Consider the following 23,981-nt stretch of genomic DNA (forward strand, 5'->3'; position numbering starts at 1 on the left):
ATGTTAAAGAAACTGTAAATCCTTGACAGCAGATCATCTTCGACTTCCCCTGCCATCAGCAGTTATCACAGAGACATTTACGGGCAATTTTACTTCGCTTACGCACAACATTTCACTCATGCGCTCATAAATGAGCTCAAGCAGTCGCTTTTATCAGGCGGCATTAACTCCTGTGACTGTAATATCAAGCAAACTTTGGCATAAGGACAATATCTCTACATCTGTGTTGTATTATAACAAGCTATAGCACAAGGGTTAGAGCAACACAGACCCTGAGCAACCTTCATGAAAAGCCTTATGCTGCTTTTGAATCCAGCCTCTCATGCTCCCCAGAGCACCGGGGGTCATTTCCAACCCTACTGATGTGCTCTAAACAAATCAAAGGAAAAGCATCATTTAGCCTGCCATTTCTGGAACGCAATTACAGCTCACAGGCACACTGGAGGTAGCAACCAGAGCCACTACAGCCACCGCTTTGAAGCAGCTGCTTTTTGAGTGTAGAACAAGCTGAACAGCTACGATCAGTTGCAATTTCCTCAGGGAGGTGGCAGTGTTGCTCAGACTACAAACACACTGAAAACACACACGTGCGAGCTTAGACAAAGTATGTTCAAACTAAGGAAAGTGCGTGTGGGAATAAGAAAGTGACGGAATTAAGGAGTCTGTGTACGTGAAGGAGACAGATGGATACAAATCCCCAACATCTGATGTGTATTAGAAGGAGTTTAAGTCAGTGCTGTAGTCCAGACCCTTCCTCCCGCTTTGATATACTCAGGTACACGCAGCTTCCAATGCAGCCATATTTAGATAACCTTTGACCTCTAATCTCTTTTTATCAAAGCCTGAAAACGACAGTGTCTGACTGGCTTTCCTCAGCAGCAGCAGAGGGTTAGTGACTGGGACTGAACAAGTGCACTAACCTGTCTGAAACATCATTCTCTCTCGTGTCATTTACAAGGAGTTTGATGGACATCACGTCTGTAAATCCATCATACTGTGACAGAGTGATGGGAAGCTTTCTGACTCACGCCGACCTCGCTCTGCTATTCCTTGTGCCATCACATGCCAGCACTGTGTATTACACACACCTGTCACTCGGCTGCTGTTACTGAGGAGCACATTCTGAGTATCAACACAACTCATCCGCGAAGACAGACGAATGACACAACGTACGGAGAATTGTTTTCAAATGCTGTTGGCAGACAAACTGTTTGTGCGGCTTCTGAGAATAAACACAGCTGTACACAGAAAGTGTTCATAAGTTGTGACAGAACAGAGAAGCAATAAAAGTCACGTTTCAGTCATCACTGGACTTACCCGATCTAAACTTGCTTCGTATTAGTATGGAGTGTTCAGAGCCCAGAAGAGTCATAATGCTTACAGTACAGTTCCAGTGTTCAAAAGTTGCAAAATAGCCACGCACACTCAAGAAGCAGTGACACTTTGACCCCGACCTCTGAACCCCACACTGAGACGAGACCCAGAGCTGACCCAGCCTGGCTCATCAACAGATCTAGAGGAAAAGTGGCACAGCAAAAAAAAAAACCAAAACAAAACAAACACTGGCTTTCCTGTCTTTCTCTCAGCCAGCGTGCACACCACCAGCAGCAGCCTTCCACTCTGCCTGCTGCTTTCTCTTCTCCGCTCACTCTCCCCCCGGTAGCTGATGTGGGAGTGTGTCTGTGAGTCTGTGGGCCTGAGAAAGCTTTGGTCCCATCTAGCTGTGAGATCTGAGCAGGGCCAGGGACAGCAGAGAGAGATATGCCCTGCTCTGGGAGTGGCTAGGCGGCCAGGGTTTCCTCCAAGCCCCGCCTGTCAGAGCCCAGGGGCAGGACAGGGTTTGGCTGATGATTTCTTCCTCCCTTGCCACCAGTGTAAATATATCAGCCTATCAGCCTTGTTGACTGTCATTAGAGAGGAGAGAGGGGGAGTTAGATGGGGAGGGAAATATCAAGATAGAGGAGCAGATAACGAAGTAGCAGTACAGCCAGGAGGAAGAAAGCGAGAAAAGCAGGAGTGGCAACAAGTTTCACTGGAGTATTCAATTCTTGTGTAATAAATAGAATGCATAAAAGCAATATTCAATAAACTTGTGATACAAATGTAGCAGTATAATCAGACTGGAAACACACGCTAGAAGACCAAGTGGGCTTTACACACACAGAGGAAACAAACAATGTGGACAATGTACAATAAATAAAAGTATTAATGGCTGCCACATTTTTTTAAAAACTTTAAACAGATATTGTCTGAAAACCTGATTACTTATCATTTATTTTCCTCACAGTGACTGAACTGCAGAAAGTAGCAAGTAGTTCTTGTACTAAGCCTCACTGAACTTTATTTTAAGGTGATGGTTAACAATTGTTTGGCAAGAAATGAGTGACTCGTAAGACAGAAGTCTAACATAACTCGAGATTCTCTTCCAAATATGTTTACATTTTTTCAGCAAACACAGCCTCAATAAACCAACATGTAGGTAAATAAAAGACAAATTTAGCTTAATTAAATCCATTATCCAACAATCTGTTAGGCCCAGAAACACTGACCACACCACACAACCAATGCTACAATGGAAACACAAAAATATGTAGGAATGTTTCCTATTTAAATCCAAGAAAGTGGAAAGAAATCCTTCATTTCTTAACAGGGCTTTTATTGTGAAACATTTTCAGGAAGCTGGTAAATAATCGTTTGTGGCAACTTTGACTACAACTCCATCTGAAATGCTGGGTTTCAACTGAATACTCGTTTATACTTTAAAAAATACTGTATATGTCAGTTGTGAAAACACTTTGATTTGAAGTCCAGAGTGTATGACTTTCCAGTCACATTCAAGCCAAATTACTTCACACAGTGCTAATTAGGCTAATCAAGCACAGACAGACCAGTATCGATACATTTTATGCCCAGTAATGATGACTGATTTGCCAGAGCAGCGTAGGGGAGGGACTGAACAGCATGAATATGACAGCTGCAAAAGTTTATGGTGTCACTGTGACTTTAAGTATTTAAAGAAGTGTGTCGCACAGCTTTCTCTGTCTCCTTTCAGATTTTTTTCAAGGTGAACTTTGACCTCGGGCACTAACAATAGTAGTATATTATTGTGACATTTGAAAATTACCCATAACAACTGCTGGTAATATAAAGTTTTACCGATTTTCACATTTGCTTTGGCCTGGACGTTAACCCAGCTAACATTAAATCATCTACAACTACACAAAATTTGAAAATTGTGGACACTAAACAGACAAACAAACATAACCAATTACTTACATCCTCTCTTAAGGGGGGAAAATAATACCACTGTAATGCAAAAGTCGCTATTTACAGTATGTGAAGGAGCAGACTCTGAGGAGGATTTAAAGCATGTTCTGAGTAACATTATTTATTTTGCAGCTTTAAATTTGAATAATTTTCAGACTTCTGAAACCATGAGATATACAAACAGGCGTCCCTTGTAAATGAGACATGCCTGCCTCAACAACAGCAACACTGATGACCACTGAAACTGTCTAGCATTTAAAATAAACCTCTCTGAGCTACTTGTCTTGACTTTTTGTACAATCACTGAGTTTGCTCAGTCACACAGCAGTTTATATTATATTCTCCTGTCCTCAACATGTGATCCCCACCACATAGCACGTTCTCCTCTGAGGGCAGCCTTCGCCAACTGCTGCCCCACCGGGTGCAGAGCCTCCTAAACCTCTGTCGACATTGGACGTCGGCTGGACACATCGAGGATTTCACCGTTGCTGTTTATCCTTAGATTTGAATGGAAAGTTATATGGAATATGATCCGGAGCATGAAAAGAAAAACACCAGGAGCAGTGAAGGTGTGCAAGGGTCCAGAAAATATACTCTTTCATTTCTTAACAGGGATTTTATTGTAAAATATTAACAAGCATTGTCATTTTAGTTTGTTTATTACTAGCAAATTATTCTGTATTATAATCTGATGATTCAAAAGAATTCGTTTTTAAGAAAACTCTCGCCTCCTTTTGACCCTTTCTCTTTGTATCCCCCTATTTATAGGCTTTTCTCCACCTCAACTTTGGCTAGAAAATTATTTTTCCATTAATTTCCCACCCTGCCCGTTTTCAGTTTGCTAAATAGAGAGAATACCAAAGACAAGTGTGTGATTACTACAGGCCTTTTCTCCACACTGTGTAAAAACTGCAGCGAAAGAGGGCTAATCAGTCATTGAAAGCTTTTTTCCAGCAACAGCTCAGTGCTTCTGCCTCGCTACTATCCATTTTAATCTCTTCACACCATAAACACTGCTTGGTTTTTGTTGCCGAAGAGCCCCTGCACACACCAGTGAGATGCGCACACCAAAACACGCAATAATTTAAGGTAATAAATGATACGGTCTATCTGTTTGCTGTTAGCCCATGTGCCTGACGTGTGCTGGAGTGAGCTCCAAGAAAGCCATAGGATTCTCAAGTCAAATATTTACATAGAAGCTCCTCGGGCTGTAAATCTATCCCCGACATTCGCAGGTACATTTGTCTTGCGAGTACGCTGAATGAACACAGGTGCACGCACACCGACACGCACACACGAACCGGTCCCGTCTTAATTAGCAGGTGAAAGTGCTTAAAGGGAAGTTCTGTCAGAGGGTTTGACAGTGTACACACAGTGTCTCAGACAGATTCCTGAGGAGGTCACCCAGCCCTGGCTTAATCCTCCCCTTTAATTGGGGCCTATGTCAGCGGATGTGACAAGTCTCATCTGAACTGTCTGGAAGCGCACGTGTGTTTGTGTGTGTTTCAGCGTGTGCGATAAAAGCACTAAGAGAGCAGATGATCACACTCATACAGCCGTGAGACAGTTCTGAGTGCATATTTTTTACATTATATACAATAAGAATGCAGCAGAGTGTGTGTTGATGGTCGGCTTTTTCTTTTCTGTGATGCATATTTCAACAATGTTTCTCTGATGCAATTACTCAAATGTCTGTGCCTGGAGCATAAGGCAAGAGAAACTGTTTATTGGCCAACTGTGCAGACATGTAGATCAAAAAATGACTGTTAGTGTTTTGGGTGATTTCTTGTGTTTTAGATAACGCAGATGTGACTCGCAAAAATGGCCAAACTGGATACAATGTAATAAAAATTACATCTAGTACAAACAGTTATTACACACGACGTGTCTGGACATTTTTTAACGACATCGTCACATTGTCTTTTCCACCAGTTCCAGTAAATGATGAATCAGTGGTCTGTAGGAGCCCCTTCTGCTGATAGGAGCAGTCGCATCGTATTTTAAATGCTTGGAATATCTCCTGTCAAATGCCATCTGTGGAATCCAGCTGTCCTGCAGCCATTTGCCTGACAGAATGTCACAGGAGGAAGTGTACTAGAATGCGCTGTCCAGTGTGAATGCAACATGTGCTGGACATTGTGTGGCCTTGTAGAGCATGCAGCAGCTGTTACATGACACCCGACTTCAGAGAAAAATTGAAAACTTATCTCCTTCATCCCTCTATCTTCAACCATCCTGTCTCGTCTATCTTCCATCACTTAGGTCTCATAATGAGGTGGAATTATGACAGACTGACTCACAAAGCTTAAAATACTACAAAACCACATGTCATTTGGTAATTTATGCCCAAACTTGTCTACTAGAATACACCAGGTCATGGGCTAGAGCTTTGATTACGTGATTGTCCAGCAGGGTTCTGAAGGGTGTCACTTGAGCCACCAGGTGATGTGAGCATGCACAGAGATAAGCTTGATCTGTCAGGGTTGAGGCTGAGCTTAATTATGTGGTTTATCTGAACTATCACTGTTTTAAATTCTGTGTGTGTCTGGTAGCTAGCCAGGAAACTAGTTATGGCCATGACTCATTTCATCTTATATCAGCCAATTTGTTAGAATATTTTAGAATTTAAAACACACACATATATAAAGTCTGCATTTATATAGCTACATCTATCTATATATCAAATAGATATGTTAAGCTAATAGATAAACAACTATGGCTTGTGTACTTGTGTAGTAGGTTGTTAGTCCATTGTTTACTTCAGCTGTCAATATGTAGTCCTGTCTCTTTATTCTAGAGGAGTAAATAGATGTGGATAAGAACTGACGAGCCAGAAAAACCCACTTCTGTCCACTGACAGTGATACCGAGATGAGTTATTGAGGATATCCATAACCTTTCTCCCTGGATGCACTGCTGTTTTTATGCTGCTGTTGGGGTTCATTTCTGTTAGCTTCTCTTAGTCAATGCTACTAAAACTTTGAAGTTGATCTATTATTTGGACTGTAACAGTAAATAAACTCCCACATGAGAGTTTATATAAGGCAGTGGTTCCCAAACCTTTTTTGCTAGGCCCCCCTTTGTTTTACAAGAAAAATGTTATAAAGAGCTAACATCTCTAAATGTCAGGAGTAGTTGGTCGTTACAACAAGTGTTTGTGAACTAAAAATCAAGAATGTAGGATACTGTTTGTCTGTGATGTCCGAAAAGCAGTTATGCAGGGGAGACCTACCTCGGCACTTGTGCAGGTGAAGCCAAAGGGAAGATATGCTTCACCATATTTTCTAGTCTTTGGCTTAGAATGAAGTTGGTTTGGAAACATATTCAGCGATGCTTCATCTCCTGCTTTGCGTTTGTGTGGGAGCCCCGTGCTAGCAGTGTCCAAGCGTTTTTTTTTCTTCCTTTTCACACCACGCCCCCCCTGCAATGGCTCTTCGCCCCCCTAGGGGGCAGGCCCCACACTTTGGGAAGCTCTGATATATGGTATGTTAATCAGAGTAAAAGTGTGATTTTTAGGCTACTCAAGCCTAACATTATTTGGCATAATGCATATAACCAACAGTTTTTGTTGTTTAGCGGGGTTGTTGTCTCACTCCTTCATGTTTTTGCTTGCACGATATCTGAGCAGTGCTGATGAGTAAAAATACTTCAGAAAAAAAATTCTGATTGAGGTTGTCATAATTCATGCATGAAAGGGTTAAATAACAATAATTACAATGAAACACGTAATACATCTATGGTAACATTAAAAAAACAGTGCGTGGCAGGGTATGTAGTGACACATCAGTGTCCAATGTAGTGGTTTATATGCAAGGATACCATCAACAGTGACACAAATACAGGAAAACAGTGTTTGAATAGCCGTCCACTGTAGGGTGCCGACAAAATATTAAAAATTAAAAGAAATTTACCCCCACGACAAACGAATGCCTAATTCTCTTCTCCTCCACCTCTGGTGTACTATGTACAGTGTGACCGCTTTCTAACCACATATATAAAATGTGATTAGAGGAACAGCAATGTCTCTCTCAGCCACTGGATTCAATATGTTGGCTTCCACAAACTGGCACCGCTCCGATGTATTTTTGTTTAGGTATTTTTCTCATTTTAGTTTATGAAAATGCCTCAATTTCCTGGGAAACATAATTATGTTTTTTACATGCCCCATGATCAAAGCTGTAGGATATGTCTTTGATGTTAAGTATTTAAAAGGATTCATCACTTGTTAATGCAATGATCTTACACAGACTGTGCACACCTGACACTCACTATACTCAGTAAGTATATACACACACACACACACACACACACACACACACAAGATTCAATTTTGGTCATGTTGTGAGATCATATGAACCCCATTCATCACAGATGAACAAATCTGTGCTCAAACTGCATTTTAACGTTTCATGAGCATCCATGATTCGATTGTATTCTATAAAATAATGCCTCGTGAAAATTCAAGCTTAGATTCTTTTATAAAGGTCTGTTTTGATCTTCTACCAAAGATATCCTAGCAAACAAGACAAGTCCTGTTTCATTTACAAAGACATGAAGCCAATCCTGGTGTGTCTTAATTGACTAACTGAAAAAGGAGGCATTTTCATTGGACCACATTATATCCAAACTGGCAAATAGTAAATCTGACCTGAACTAAAAACAGCTATAATACAGAAAAGATGAATATATTGTTGGAATTTCTTTTACTTATGTATTAATCACATTATTTTATTGTATGAAGCCTTGGTGCCACTGGATTTTAACATGTCTCACACTCATACAGTAAGACAAATGGTGGGGGTGTAGTAAGGAACTTGGGGGGAAGCAGACCACGCCGCAGGAAGAATCTTTGTCTCTTCGAGGACTCTGGGAGTAGCAAGGCAGTGTGAATCTTAAGGTGTGAAACAGCTGTGTACTGCCTTTTGTTCCTGAAGAAGGTATTTAACTGACAGCCATGTTAGGCTCGAGAGACTCTGCTGACCGTTTGCCCCGCGATCATGCAGCCTCTCCACCAACTTGGTTTTCTGTTCTTTGTGTTTTGATTAAAGAATGTTAGCTACCGCTCACCGCTCGTCTGCAGGCTTTGTTTAAATGGAAAACTTCCACAACAATTGAAAACTTGGATGTTCACTACCTGAACACCAGGTTCTATGGCCAATTATTTTGGTAGGTGTGTATGTGTTTGTTAAAGAGTCTCAGCGGCCTTGGTGGCAGCAGCTGTGTCCTATCAGTGTGAATGCCTTTGTGCTGGTCTACCTCAGACAGCAGCTCTTGGTCCACTGTCTCTGTGGTGGTTGGCTCTCGGGTAAATACTGACATTTAAATAAGCGGTTAGAGAGATATATTAGAGTCCTGCACTCATACAGCCAAGCAGGTTTAAAATAAGTCTCACCCATCCCAACAAGAAAAGATGAATCAGTTTAAACAAGTCCCCGTTGGGACTTGACAGCAAGTATCTTTTTCATGTTGTGCCTCGGTCAAAACAAGCAGCAAGCATTTTTATCACTGATGATATCCAACTACTATTTTCAGGTCACTATCATGTATATTTTATTTTACTTATTAAAGTTTAGCCAAAGTATAATTAAATATAGTATCAACTTGTGATGTAGTCAGTGTTGGGAAGGTTACTTTTAAAATGTATTCCATTACAGAATACATGCCCCAAAATGTATTCTGTAACGTATTCCGTTACGTTACTCGATGACAGTAACGTATTCTGAATACTTTGGATTACTTAATATATTATCATGCTTTTTACAACAACGTGAATGTACTATTGCTGTGTGATTTATTACTATTACTGAAGGTCCGCGACTCCGAACTGTAGTAAAGGGACCTTTGACTAATACGGCGGGGTCCCTGTCAGCTCGTAGCCGAAAAATAGCTTTACTTTGTTGTGTGGGTCAACTTTTCTTGCGAGAGACAGAGAGAGGCGTTGAAAGACTGCTCCAACGGAACTTATTGTTTTCGGAGGAAAACACGAACACGGTGTACAGTCGAGTCTTAATAGCTTACTTACAACTGGGCTCGTCAGGCACTCTTCTTGGCTGAAGTGGTTATTATTATATTTACATGCTTCCAGCTCCCGTTTTTCCTCGATGACAACTCGTACCTTTCCACGCCCCTTTTTCTCCCTCCTCGCACTCACAGACCCATGACATGTATGGCAGTCCATTCTCCCTGCAGCACGGACTACACTGCCCATGATGCTACATTCTTTAGAGCTATGCTTGTAGCATTCTGCCTGTTAGCTTAGCACAACAACAACAACAACGAAAAGGCGCTCTCTCACCCAGGAAACACACAGTCACAGAGAGAGAGCGTCACCCTGTAACCATGGCAACCGTAACGCTGCCGCCTGGAACAACAGAACGTAGCTGTCAAACAAAACCCAAACAGTCCTGACCCGCCACAATATGAAACAGGAAAGTACCGCAGTGTAATCCATTTATTTCAACAAAGTAACTGTATTCTGAATACCACCTTTTTAAACGGTAACTGTAACGGAATACAGTTACTCATATTTTGTATTTTAAATATGTAACGGCGGTACATGTATTCCGTTACTCCCCAACACTGGATGTAGTGGAATTTGGATAGTTAAGAAAGCTGTGAGTAACATGTTTACATGTACCTTTGCTACATACATTAGCTTGCTAAGCCCTAGCTAGCATTTCTGTTCAAAAACCCAAATAGACAGGGGCTACTGAAATATTGCCTAATACAGTATTTCAGCCTTCCACAGCATGTTGTAGGGCTGATGCCTAACATGGGTGCACTCTTGTTTGTGTCTCTTTGAGGTTTAACTGACAGCTGCTGCGATGCAAGCTACACTTGTTAGCATTCTTACTTAACTAGCTTACTTTATATAAATATATAGTTGTTTTTTGTTTCCACTATAAAACATGAGAAAGCCAATGGGGTAATATAAGGTTAGATGATGGCAGTTGGATAAGTTATCAGAAAGTCTTGAGAGTGAGTCAGTACTTTATCAGCAACCAATCAGCCTTATCAGAAAGCTGAGGGGTTTCTCACGACACAAGCAGACCAACTAAAAAGAAAAAGAGGACTGAAAAAGGAGGCGACTGTGAAATGCAAACAGAGTCGCCGAAATATAAAGAGTATAAGAGAAAAGGGCATAAAGTAAAGAATGAGATTGGAGGAGACAGAAATATAGGGAGAGGCAAGAAAAAGAGTTGGGGGAGGCTGGGAAAGAAAGAGCAAGATGTGGACCGGGCCAGACGAGGAGTCAGGTTCAGCGTTTCCCTCCGTCTCTGAGCTGCGGTTATAATGAAGTTCCAGTCAGAGTGGGCTGAATTCAAAACCAGAAGTGACAGAAAGATGAGGCTGAGCCAGCACTCTCCCCTCCTGTCTCCCTTCAAATCCCTCATCTCTGCTCTCTCTCCATCTTTATCTGGTCTGCGCGTCGGTCACCTTCACTCTGCGTTCTCTCCTCGGGCCTCACGGGGTCCGAGCGGCGCATGTCTGCCGCCAGGTTGGAAATGTCAACATGTGTGAGAGGCACTGGCGCTGCGAGCGATCTGAATGTAATCCCAAAACACAACAACAGCGTGAGGGAAATAGATTTTCTCCACATTATGTAAAAAGCTGAGGGGACGTAGTGTTTTGTACTTTTGTGGTTGTTTAGATTTCGCCAATTGACTTTGCCTCCGCTGTAGTCTGCAGGCGCTGGCGTGCAGCCAAGCTGGGAGGAGGTGGGTGTATGTCTGCGAGGCTTCAACAGAGACGGGCCTGCATCACTAAAGCTTAACTGTAACTCCTGCCTATTACCAAGGCCTATATGTGCTGGCTTTATGTGGTATTCCCAAAACTTCACTATCAGAAATTTAATAACTCAAAGTCTGCTTTGTTGTTGTTAATGTGTGTGTCCGTGACTAACAGGCCAGATGAAAGGCCCATCAAGAGGAACCACCGGGTATGCCACGCAAATGTCTTTCATCAAGCTTGACGGAGCCACAACGAGAAACCTATTAAGTAAAAATTTGTGAAGATGAAGTAGCATGTTTGATTATTAGCTGAAATAATTTCAGGACAAACTGTTTTGTCACAGCGTTCGGTGGAGAGACGATCAGCTGTGTTGACACAAGGCAGAGAGCCACTGCCTCAAAGCTTTCCAAATAGGAACTTTACTTTCTACAAACAAATATGTGAACTCAGTACACTGCAGTGTGAAAAAATAAATGAAGTAAGATGGTGAGAGCTCAGGCATGGCGCTTAGTTAAAAAACTAAAAGAGATACACTATTTTGTTTTTCTACATCTCATTTTTAATGAGAGTTCACACAGAAGAGAAAAGAATTAATTTGTACATATTTGTAGAGCACGTTTAGTCCCCACATATTCAAATATCAGAACATTATTAACTTCTGTCTACTTTCAGCCTTTCTGTATTTTGAATCCTCTTTTTGGACTTCCCTTTGGCTTCACCCACTAACAATCACGGCAGAAGGCCTCCTGTCACCACGTACTTAGTCATACTAAGGCATCTTTTCATGTGGATTCCCACACTTTGAGAAAACTGTTATTGGAAACTATTTAAATAAAGCTGAGATGATAAGTATTTCAAATATAAATAGTAAAACATTTTGAGGCTTGATAAATAAAAATAGTAAGAAATACCAAAATACTGGGAAAAGTATTCATCATGTAGAAAGAAATTTATTCAATCATTACTTCTGATGATGTTCATAGTTTATAAAAATATTCTTTTACATGAGGTATGAGATATGAGGTCAGCAACTTGAGTAATTGATGGCGCAGTTGATCAAGAACGGAAGATAGATAGATAGATAGATAGATAGATAGATAGATAGATAGATAGATAGATAGATAGATAGATAGATAGATAGATAGATAGATAGATAGATAGATAGATAGATAGATAGATAGATAGATAGATAGATAGATAGATAGATAGATAGATAGATAGATAGAGGGGAGTATTGTACAAGCCTTTAAATATGAGGATTGAGAAAAAACTCCCATGGTTTAAACATTTAAAAATGTCATCCTTGATCCACATCTCCATCACCTAACTGTGACAGGGAGACACCCTGATGTAGACCCACCGCAGAATCATTGCAGAACTAGTAACAACTCCTGGTAAGAAAAGACTCACTAGTGCAAATATTTAGCTATCTAGATCTTCCGAGCTGGTCCAGCACTTCCTAAACAGCTTGGCTGAAATGACCTGTCAGCCAGCACATTCTTTCTCTCAATGAGGACCTTGTTTTTGTTGGTATGACCCAACCCCAACGAGCCCGTCCTCTGCACAACCCCACCACTCTCCCCGCCCTCCACCCACTGATGTCTGTTTGACAGAGTAAAACATTCCACTCCAGACACCGATTCAACGTCGGAGTTGTGTACTTAAACAAAAACGAAAAACTGACTCACTCGAGTCCAACTGCTGTGTAATGTGATCTGGGAACAGAATTTGAGGTGGCTGACAGACAGCAGACAGAGGGGTTGCCACGGGCCACAGACTGATCCCTGGGTACAGAGCTGGTATCTGCTGGCATGGACTCCACTTGACCCTCCAGGACCAAAGACTTATTTATAGAGGACTACATCTCTGTGTGTCTGTTTATCTGTCTGCGTGTGCACATGTGTCACGTGTGTGCATGTTGCCTTATCAGTGCTGTGAAGGATTCATCAGGAGTGGCATTTTCTGCCATTCGGTGTTCAAAACAAACACACAGCTGTATGTGCTATCGCCACTCTGTGGGATGTTGAAAGGCCTGACTTATGCGACTTGTCAGTAAGAAATTATGCTATCGTCATGCTAACCCATTGATTCGCTACATTGGCTTCTTTATTATTTTTTTTCTCGCAATAAGTAATTCGCTCAAACAAACCTTTCTTTCTTCCTCGCCCGATTCCAAAAGCTGAATCAACAAAGGGGCACCAACAGCTACATGGTCCTGCTTGCTTTTAACACCCCAGGGACCCTCAGTAGGTTGTGATCAAATGTTGTTCTAGGGTTCTGAAGGGGTCTGGATGTGTATTTTTTGTTGCATTTTTTTTCCTGTTCTCTGGTGTGATTGTGTGTATTAAACCCCAGCACACCTTTCCAGGCTGTATGGGTTTGGAAACCTTGGTCATGACTGAGAGTAATCGGATAGTGGATGCTGTTGATTCATCTAACAGGATTGGGAAATGTGGAAAACGACCACCTTTGCTTCATTGGTTGTGGCAGTTTTCTTTCCCTAGATGTAGCCTGGGTTTGGATATTGTGGACGGGGGAAATGAAAGAGACAACCTCACTTATGATAGAGTGCCAGTGCAGATTTTAAGTTATATTTTTCAGGCTTAATTACTTTAGTTAGCCATCTATTTGGAGTGATTTTATTATATTTTATTATAATATAAAAACAGTTCATCAAATAAAGAAATAATAACAATAAATATATAAATAAAAATAATTTAAAAATCTGTGCAATTATCTATGCAATTTAAAGAACATTTCATCTACATAAATATAGACACTGAGACTTGAAATATTATGACGATTCCTCTGAAGGACTAACAGACCTCTGAAAGTGGTCCATGATGTCAGACACCAAGGTTTTTAGCTGCAGTTCCTTTCTGGAAACTGTGAGATGCTGATAATATAATAATTCCAACCAACTCTCTTATGGGATCCTCCTCAAGCTTTAAGTGTCTGGACAATACCTCAGACTGTTTCCTTAATGGTCCTTGTATTTATAATTTTTCTTTAGCACTTTGTTAACTAAATCCGTGCTCTTTTTTTTCTTTTTTCCAAAAATGAAGGTTATTGTAGATAAGATACAGTCCACAATCTCTTTTGTGTTTCTTACCATTTTAATTTGTGAAGTCCAGAGGATATGCTTATTGAATAAAGACTGGATGCTAAGAAGACAAAACACTGGCAAGTGTGAGCTGAAGCTGGAGTCCAAGTTAGTGAAATTACATCAATATTTTTAAAGATTATTGCCTATTCCTTTCCTTATTGTGTTTGTCTTGCCTGTTTCCTTGTAATGAGATGAAATATGGCAGAGAAATACTTTTTGACAGTAGCACATTTGTTGTGAGGTAAAAGAAAAAGAAAACAAAGCTTTAGATGTGATCTGGGATCTTTCAAGCTGCTTTTATCTAACTTGATCATTATTAATCTAGATGCCCCATATCTCACATAGGCCAAAATGTGTCCTTTGCATTGTATTTTATCTTACGATACTAACTCTTCAAAGTTACAGTAATTTGTCTCAGAGGTAGTATAAACAGCTTTGCATGACCAAAAAACCTTCTATAAAAACAGTATTTTACTGTAAGTATGTCTAAATCAAGACCCTGCAGCTCAGCTTTAAGATGCAAAGCCTGCACATAACTACTAAAAACAAGAGAAATCTTAATGTGGAGCGCTGACTTTGTAAATGCAGAGATCGGGAAAAAACCTGTTCGTTACCTGTTGACATACTGTACATGGTAAGATCGTCAGCGCAAGCAAGAACAACGTCTCTACACAGTCCACAAACTTTATGGGATCCCAACATTTTTTTGTTTGAGCTTTTACATGCAACAGGACTTTATTTCATCGTAGCACAGACAGCTTTAAGACACAAAACGCTCACATATCTTCTGATGATCACGCTGTGTACGGTCACAGTGTTCAGTATTTGCACACAGCACTGTCTTTGGATTTACTCAGTTTAAATCACAGCAGCTAATTAGAAATTATACACACTTCAAATCCAAATCCTATTGCAATCCATTCTATTGCAGTTATAGTTGTTACTTTTTCCATGTGGCATTTGGTTGAATGTTATAATTTAATTTGCTGTATCTAGCAGATTGAGTCTAGTAGTCAGGAATAACCATAAGAAAGATAACATTTAGAGTTCAGCACAACACACCGCTACAACCACAGCGAGAACTGACTCAGTGCATGAACTTGGTGGGTGAGACGAATGGTGTGTCACACTGACCAGAGGTGTCACTTTATGTCTCCCCCCCTCCACACACACATCCGCAGCGAAGTATGATGTCATTGGCTGCCTGTCTGCTAAGCGGTGGACCAGCGCCATGATCACAAGCTGCACGACTCACAGGCTCCACACGAGCCGAGAGAACGAGGAGGAGATGAGGGGGAGGGAGGAAGAGTAAACAGCAGGAAAGGAGAGGAGAGACAACTCCACAGTGTCCTAGACCACAAAGAAATGATGCAGAAACACTGCCAGCGATTCCTCCTTAACCCAGTGTCTGATATCATTTGACTTTTTGAAATTTACACTTGTAGTACAGCACCTATCAGCATAACAAGTGCTATGTAAAGGGCAGTGCAGACAGAGACTGGAGGAGGGGTTAAAATTAATGATGTAACCCATTAGTTTTGCTTTGTACAATACATTTCTGTTGACCTTTTGAATCAAGAAACAAAGCCAGAAAGAGACGATGATTCTGTTTTTTGGCAAATATTTCTGCAGTCAAGAATGAACTATGAAGCTGAACTTCTGTTGCCAGTATACAGTAAAAACAACCAAGTATTTGTATGGAGCCGTGGAAATGCCTATAAAGAGGTTAAAAAAAGAAGCACAATAAAGCATGTAAAACGAAGAAGTGACACTGTACAGTAATCACCTGTCAGAGATACAGCCCCAAGATCTCAACAGAACAGTGAGGAATGGGAGATGTGACAGCAGAACTAAGTGAAAGTGACCAAAAATCACATTATTACTGAATTTGCAAAAAAACAACACATCTGTCTTTAAAAGACTATGTAGTAAACCACTTCTCTGGAGGGGAAACAACACAAATCATAGCCTGTATGATGTAAAAGATGTCACTGTGACAGCCACCATTATTTTTATGAATGGGTTCAATTTTTGCAAAACTACTCTTAACATACTATCTGGTGGGATAATTTGTTTTCATACACTGTATTTCCAAAAGTCTTCACTCACCTATTCAAATCATTTAATTCAGGTGTTCCAATCACTTCCCTGGTCACATATGTGTGACATCAAGCACCTGCTTCTACACACAAATAATCCCAGGAGAATGGTACGTATTTGATTGCACTACGCCAAATGTAACGTTCTTGTGAGTGAATTTGACCTTTGACCTTTGACCCTGAGCTTTTATGTTAAACCTCTGAGGTCTACCCATAACCTCAGCCTAGCCCTATATTTTGGAGATATATTTTGGCAAACACTGACTTTTTGGGGAGGTTTTTAATGTTTTTTTAAGCATGTCAATTATTTTTGTTGTTTTTCTCAGGAGAAAAACTTAATAAAACAAAAATTCAGTATTATGTAGCTCTAAGGGGTCAACGTCAAAGACAACTTAAACAGAACGGGGGAGTTCATTATGTTTGGTTTAGTTAGGTTTTGTGTGTTTTACCCCTTCTCCTGTTTTTGTGGGCTGATCAGCCACTATTTAAGTTTCCCCTTTGTCTTGTTAAGTTAGGTCAGTTTGTATGAATTATCAGTTGTGTTGTCAACTTTGAGTGGAGTTTTGTTATTTTGACCTCTTTTATGGGCCCAAGATTTTGATTCTTTTTGCATGAGTTAACCAATTATGTTTTTTGGGTTAAATAAAAAATCATTTTTTTGGATTTTAACCTGTGCCTAAGTTTCCTTCACTGCTCGGTCCATCACACAGACATATACAGAAAAACAATATATACACATGTACACATACTTGCATTTACAAATACGAATATATATGTAAATACAGACACGTATGTGCTCAGACAAAACAAATGACATGAAATGACAATTATTAAGTCTGAAATGGAGGAAGAAGTATAACATACTTATTAATCCCTACCCCATGCTCAACATTCTATTGAATCCCACTATTCATTGTTACCCCTAATTCCCATCATCACTTACCCCACACAATAAACAAGGAGGACATGAGTAAACATAGCTACAGTGACAGATATAATTTAGATACAATTTAGCATAGTTATATATACAATGGGTGATCAACTTTATCAGTTTCATATTCTTCCAAAAGCAGTTTTCAAAACATCTTTATGAACTAATGCTTGAACATTGCTGTAGGACCACAGTTAAACTGTTCCACAGTTTTACCCCACAAATGGTAACACAAAAGGTTTTAACCTTTGTCCGTGCTTTAAGAGTCTTCAGATTTAATTTCCCCCTCAATTCATAGTCCCCTGGTAACATTGTATCTGGCTTTGTACATAATCTTTGCAGTTTTATATTTTATAAGATCCATAAACTTCAGAATTTTTAATTTCAAGAACATAAGGTTAGTGTGGTCTCTAAATCCTGCTTTAGTAATCATCCTGATTGCTTTTTTCTGAATTTTACATAATGGTTGAAGTGAAGTTTTGTATGTATTTCCCCAGATTTCCACACAGTATGTCAATATAAGTGAACAGTAAAGTACCCGGAGTGATTTGGAAGGCAAAAAATGTTTAGCTTTACTCAGTAGAGATGCTTCTTGACAGTTTAGCTTGTATATGCTTTATGTGAGGTCTCCAGCAGATTTTGTTGTCTATTATCACACCCAGAAATTTTGTATGAGAAACTTGCTGTACTTCAACATTATTTATTAACAATTTTGCTCCAACATCTTTTTTTACAATTTCCAAATAACATAAATGTAGTTTTTTTTCTTTCAAATTTAGTGATAACTTGTTTCTGTCAAACCATGTTTTCAGTTTAATCATTTCTTGTGTGACAATTTCCAAAAGCTGCTGTGAATTCTCTCCAGCACAAAAAATATTTGTATCATCTGCAAATAAAATAAACTGTAATATATCAGATGTTTTACATATATCATTGATGTACAGGATAAACAGCTTTGGTCCCAATACTGACCCCTGTGGAACTCCACAAACAGTCCAGGCACTCTGATTGATATTCACCAATCTTCACAAATTGTTGCCTGTCTCTCAAATAACTCCTGACCCACTCTAGCACCACTCCTCTAATGCCATAGTACTCCAGTTTATCAAGTAATATTTCATGATTAATTGTGTCAAAAGCTTTTTTTAGGTCAATGAAAACACCAACTGTACATTGTCTTTGATCGATATTGTTGGTGATATTTTCAATTAGTTCCATTAATGCCATGGATGTTGATCTATTTGGTCTGAAAACATACTGACTGTCCATTATTATTTTATGTTTATCTATAAATTTGTCAAGTCTATTAATGAAAACTTTTTCCAGTATATGGGGTATGTCATGAGATGTCCTGTTTTTTTCCTATTTCGGTCCTTGTAATTTTTCAGTTTATTCTGTGTTCAAACTCAACACTGGTTTTATCGTCTTAATCATAAATGCACAAACTCCTAATGGAGACAAACAGTGCAAGAGCAGACAACAGTCTGATAACACCTCTGAAGGTGACAGCTGTCTAAAGAGCCTCTGTTTGGTGGAAACAGATGCCTATCTTAACCTCTTAGGGTTGTGCGTATGAATTCACACACATGCAGACATCATCACATATGCAGACACCCGTCATCTGTGCTCTATACTTGCGTGCGATGTGAGACACTTGCTGCCGTGCTGACAAGGAGGACTTTCAACCTCTGCATACTTTACACAAACCTGCAAACTGTCCTCTTCATCAGCTTGACTGACAGCTCAGAAATGCTTGGGTTTCTTGACGTGTTCTAAGTCGCAATTGGTCAGATAAACAACTCTCAGAAGCAGACAGCATGCATCTTGTAAGGCAAGGAAATAGAAGACAGCAAGTGAGTTCTGCAGACAGACCACTGGCTTTATCTGTCTTTGTGTGTCCATTCCATTAGTCAGGCCATTAGTGAAACAGATAACAAGAACCTTCCTTTCTTTCTCTCCGAGTGAATGTTTTTTCTGACTTTTTCCTTTCATTAGAAAATACAACATTTACTTTTTCAGTCTTGTTTGTTAATTAAAAAAATGTATTTCTAAAAAAATAATACTACCTTGACATTTAACACACAGGAACAGGCAGACAAGCAAAGTCAACTCTTCTATTGGCAAAAAGTAATCAGACTGAATGTATCAAGTGTGACCTCGTATTGTACTGCAGGATTTGGCTGCACAATGACTGGGAACGTGATGCTTGGCAACTCTTATCATTCCTGTCTGTCAAACACAGGAATACTCACAGCCTGTGGGGACGGCTGCCCGAAATTCTCTGGAGAGGTCTGCTGTTGGCTCAGACTCTGCAGGTTAGAGATCTCACAAGAGAGAGGACGGCAGAGGAACTGAATGGGGTACTTTATTATTGTTGATTTTAGTTAAAGAATTACACCTGTCCATGACTGAATAAAACATAATGTACAGGTACAGTGATGAATGATACATTTTAGTAGAGACAGGAGGTAAAAAGTACTCTAACCTGACCAGCTGTGATTGTTTGTCCATGAATTAGAGAACAGGACAAATAGCAGAGATGCTTTTGATGTTGAGATGTTGAAACACGAGTACACAATCTTTTCAGTTTTTAGCATGATTTTTACGACATATCAGTACAGAAGGTCACAGATTCACAGAGGGAAATGCTGCATCAGCTTCAGAAAGATGATACTTCCTGCACTTTTTCTCTTCCTATATCAGCACTGATGTGGCAGTTTTGGGTGCAATACTGAGGGGTGACACCTATTGTTCAGGAGAACACTACAGGTCAGCTTCCCCCACGACCTGGCCCCGGATAAGCAGAAGAAAATTGATGAATGGATGGCGACTTCTGGGCGAAGGCTACGGACAGTGTGAAATGAAAGGTGGAACCATGAATGCTGGCAATATTACTGCTAAAGGTTATAAACTGTCAGATAGGACGGGATGTACAAGGAGTAACAGGGAAAAGGTGCACACAGTTGGACTATATGCTATAAAACATGGCAAAGCTAAAAGAATCTGGAGATTTTAAGGTGGTAGCAGGGGAGGATGTAGTGAGGTGCCACCAAATAGAATCAGTAGTAATGAGGAGGGTCATCAGAGTGAACGCAAGAGGCAAGGATCAAATGGCAAAGGCTGTTAGGGAGTAGTTAAGACAGACACTGCTTGGTAAGTGTATCCACTGCAGAAAAAATGATGATGGTGATGGCTAGAAATGTGCTTAAATGGTACATGTACCATCTAAGACAATGCACGTATAGTTTGAAGAAAGTACATTTTCATGTTCCAGTATTGCCATCCTTCACAGTTTGACCTCATTCCTCTCTTCAGATTAGAAGTAAAATCTCTAGTTCATTATTTCACAGTAAAGCCAACTGACATAAAGCTTAGTATCATTTAACAGTCATCTATATCAAATCATATAAACAGTGGATCAAAACTCAGATACCTGTTCCAGCGCCCATTTCATTTTAATTAAATTTCCAAGGTGTGTTAAAAAGGAAGCACAGTATACATATACAGGAAATTATGAAATTTGATTGCTGTCCTGAGCACTAATCGAAGAAAATATATATTAAATAGTTGCCAGACAACTGGCTCAGGTAAAAATCTAAATATGAATGTTAGTATTTCGTCAGGTGAAACCTTTAAAAATATGACCCTCATTGCCATGTTGCATTTGGCATAAGCAACATTTATAACAAAAGGAAGAATCTGAGCAATGCATAGTGAAGCTTATTAATCCCAACACTGACCACTTTCACAGTGAGCAGTATTGGGATGAATCATCCCAATGTGGGTGAGTCACAGTGAGTGAGACCTGATTTAGACTTCTGCTGGAAATCTACATCATAACTTACAATGGCTTGGAAGTTTACGGCATAGATTTCCAGCATGCTTAAGTCAGATTAGTCCTTTGGTACAGCACGTCAGAGTGTTTTGAGTCTGAAAAAAGGAAAATGGTTGGAGGATGGGGCAAGACCAAAACTATTGCACCTGTATCAATGAACTTTTTTGAAATGATTGCTTCAAAGGTAGGACCGTTCACAGTCAGCTGCAGTCTTCAAAGGAACTTTGTTGCATCAAGACACCAATAAAATGGCAGTAATATTGAGTTAGCCTGCTATCAGCCTGCTTTCAGTTTGTGAATGAATGTGGTCAAGTTGGCAATTACATGTAATCTGTGTGTGATAACATGACTAACTAAATCAGCAAAATTGCAAATTTGTTGCCTTCTGTTGAAACTCATATTCTACAGAAATTCACAGTAGCTAGTTACATTCAGAGTCGACAGAACATCATATTTTCCTCCAGAGATAGCGACACAGTTGCTGTAGGAAGACGACTTAATTACAAAATGACATAGGTGTGATTGCCTAGGCAACCTTTGTAGTAGTAGTAGTACACATGATGTTGAGGGTTTTTTCATGCTCAACCACTGGGTGGCCACCTCTGGATCAACGGTTACAAATTCAATGCAATTATGTTGCAGCAGCATATTTTTCCAGGTCACAAAGATGGTTGCCATCCTAGTTTTACTCCAGTGTGACAGAACCATTAGATAATTACAGACAGAATGGTTGAATTCTTAAAGTATCCCTCGTCAATATGTTTTGTACAAAGGGCACAGGTACACTCCATTCCACGTTCAGGACCAAATGATAAAAAAATTAGACTACACTGAAAAAAAGGGACTGGCCATCTCTTGGATTTATGTAAGCATCTTGCATGTATTTAACACAATTGCCTCATGTTTTAAAGTTAAATGTAACTATATAGTGTAAAAACTACATGATATGCAGAAAGGGTGTATTAAATTGTTCATATCATGTTCAGGTGAAGTAAGTCAATAAGATAGCAACGTTAAATCTCGTGAAACCACGCGTGATTTCATCTCGCGGGCTTTGGATCGTGGTTTAAAAAAGGCATCCATCTCAGTCAAGTCGAGCAGCCAACTCTACGTTTTTGGTATGTCTTGATTTTTTGAATTAATATTTACCATATTTCAGCCAAATGTAGTTAAACGTCTAGAGTGTCGCCATGTAACATGCTAAAAAAGAGCCGTTAGCTTATTTGCTGTTTTATCTGTTGTCAAAGAATTGGCGCTTTTTCATTTGAATTTGTCTTTGGCACAAGAGCCGTAATATCACATTAAACCTAATTACGAGGCACTCATAACATAATTTGGTTTTCTGTGTGAATAGATTTGCCAACTGACTCTTCAGTTACATTGTGTATTTACTGCACCATGGTGTTAGTGAGATTTTGGACATTGAACAGCTTTAGCTAATATCATCAGCGGCATTATGCTAGCTTACATCCCTACCCCTCCTGGCCTCACCTGCTGTCCTTTTGTTTTTGTTTTTGTTTTTTTTGCTGCACATTGAGAGACGACCTCTATTCTGCATTTCACCAGGAGTCAGCTGATGGATTGTGGGTTCAAGGTGTTATGGTAAGAAAGTATATTCTATTTTCGTTTCTGTAACTTAATTATAATGGGTTTTTTATAATTATTAGGTGCATGCATACTCACCCTATTAATACAACTGAGAAATCCAAAATCTGCCATAGGTTTAACTTATACCTGTATGTATTGCCAGAAAGGTGATTACTGGACTCGCATTAATGCACACTTGAACTAAAATGAGGTTGTAACTTGTGGGTTGTTGGGTTGCAAATCAGAAACAAACATCTTTGGATTTTTTTTAATCCCATAAGATCTGGAAACACAGTTTTTATTCAACAAAACATTACTGATTAACCAAGCACAGTGCCTGCTGTTATTTCAAAATAATTTTATGTCATTTCAGATAAAATGCAGCATTCCAGTGCATCCCAACCATGCCTTTACAGTCAAAGTTTCTGACGGAGCTGAGTTTCTCTCTGACAGTCTGCTGAAAGTGTTTGCAAAGTGATCGGGGGAACAGGGCACAAAGCTAAAGGATGTAGCTGCCATTATGACAGTAAGAACTTTAAAATTCTTTAACTACAAAGTGTATATGTATTGCATTAGGTCAGTAAAATTTTTATGCTACATCCATTGAAACAGTCAACTATTACCTGTGAGTACTGATTCCACTAAAAGGATGCCATAATTTTCGTCATGCATTTACTGGCCCACTGAGAAAAATTTATCTTTTTTTAAAAATAAATGTTCTGGAAACTATATATCCATAAAGTTGATGTCAAACAGGAACTTTTGATATTGCTTTGTAGATGCTGGTGTTGCATGTTGACTGGTTTAAAAAGTCAAGAGTTTTTGTCTGGGATCATTTTCTTCTGTGCTACTGAAAAGTTCACAAATCTCTGTTTTCTTTGTTATAATAGTCAAGGATGACATTAATGCTCGGAGTCCCTCATCAAAGTGCTCCGCATCTGTGTGAAAGACAATTGCAACATCTTGGTGCAGGAGTTCATGGTGAGTGTTTTATGAGTAGATTGTGGCTTTGCAACATTTAAAAATGCATTTAGTTATCCACTTGATCCTCATTGGACTGGTTAGGACCAGTAGTCCTCTTTAATAATTTGAAGTTCACATGAGGCCTGGTAGTGAACTCGGCCACCGGCCCTTGAGGCCCCACCCCCACCCCTGTATTAGGGGTCACATCAGTGTGAAAAAACTTTAAATTTGTCATTCTAATGAACAAAGGAAAATCCCACCAGTATTTACATTAGCTTTTGTTTGAAAGAAAAAAAAAAAAAGACCAACTGACCAACAGCTAACCAAATTGTGGGGCTGAAAGTCTAAATTCTAACATCTTCTGAGTGACATAGCCTGGATTTCTGATGGGCCGGTGTCTTTCTAACAAAAACTAATGTAAAGCATTTGAAATTATTATGTTTTTCACCCTCTCTTAGAAACT

The 23,981-nt window shown here is 39.7% G+C and overlaps 1 protein-coding gene across 7 annotated transcripts in view; it reads right to left on the reverse strand.

Moving 5' to 3' along the window:
* Positions 1–23,981, reverse strand: part of myocd (myocardin) — a 63,298-nt gene that overhangs the window by 23,754 nt on the left and 15,563 nt on the right. For 3 of the 7 annotated variants that reach the window (XM_026177426.1, XM_026177425.1, XM_026177422.1), the window contains exon 1: positions 1,318–1,724. The exons of the other annotated variants lie outside the window; for them this stretch is intronic. In XM_026177426.1, the coding sequence (XP_026033211.1) occupies positions 1,318–1,372 (55 nt within the window). In that variant the 5' untranslated portion in view covers positions 1,373–1,724. Of the gene's footprint in view, positions 1–1,317; positions 1,725–23,981 lie in introns of those variants that run through there. 7 annotated transcript variants of the gene reach the window in all.

Source organism: Astatotilapia calliptera, chromosome 8 (genome assembly GCF_900246225.1).
Source record: "Astatotilapia calliptera chromosome 8, fAstCal1.2, whole genome shotgun sequence".
NCBI lineage: Eukaryota > Metazoa > Chordata > Actinopteri > Cichliformes > Cichlidae > Astatotilapia > Astatotilapia calliptera.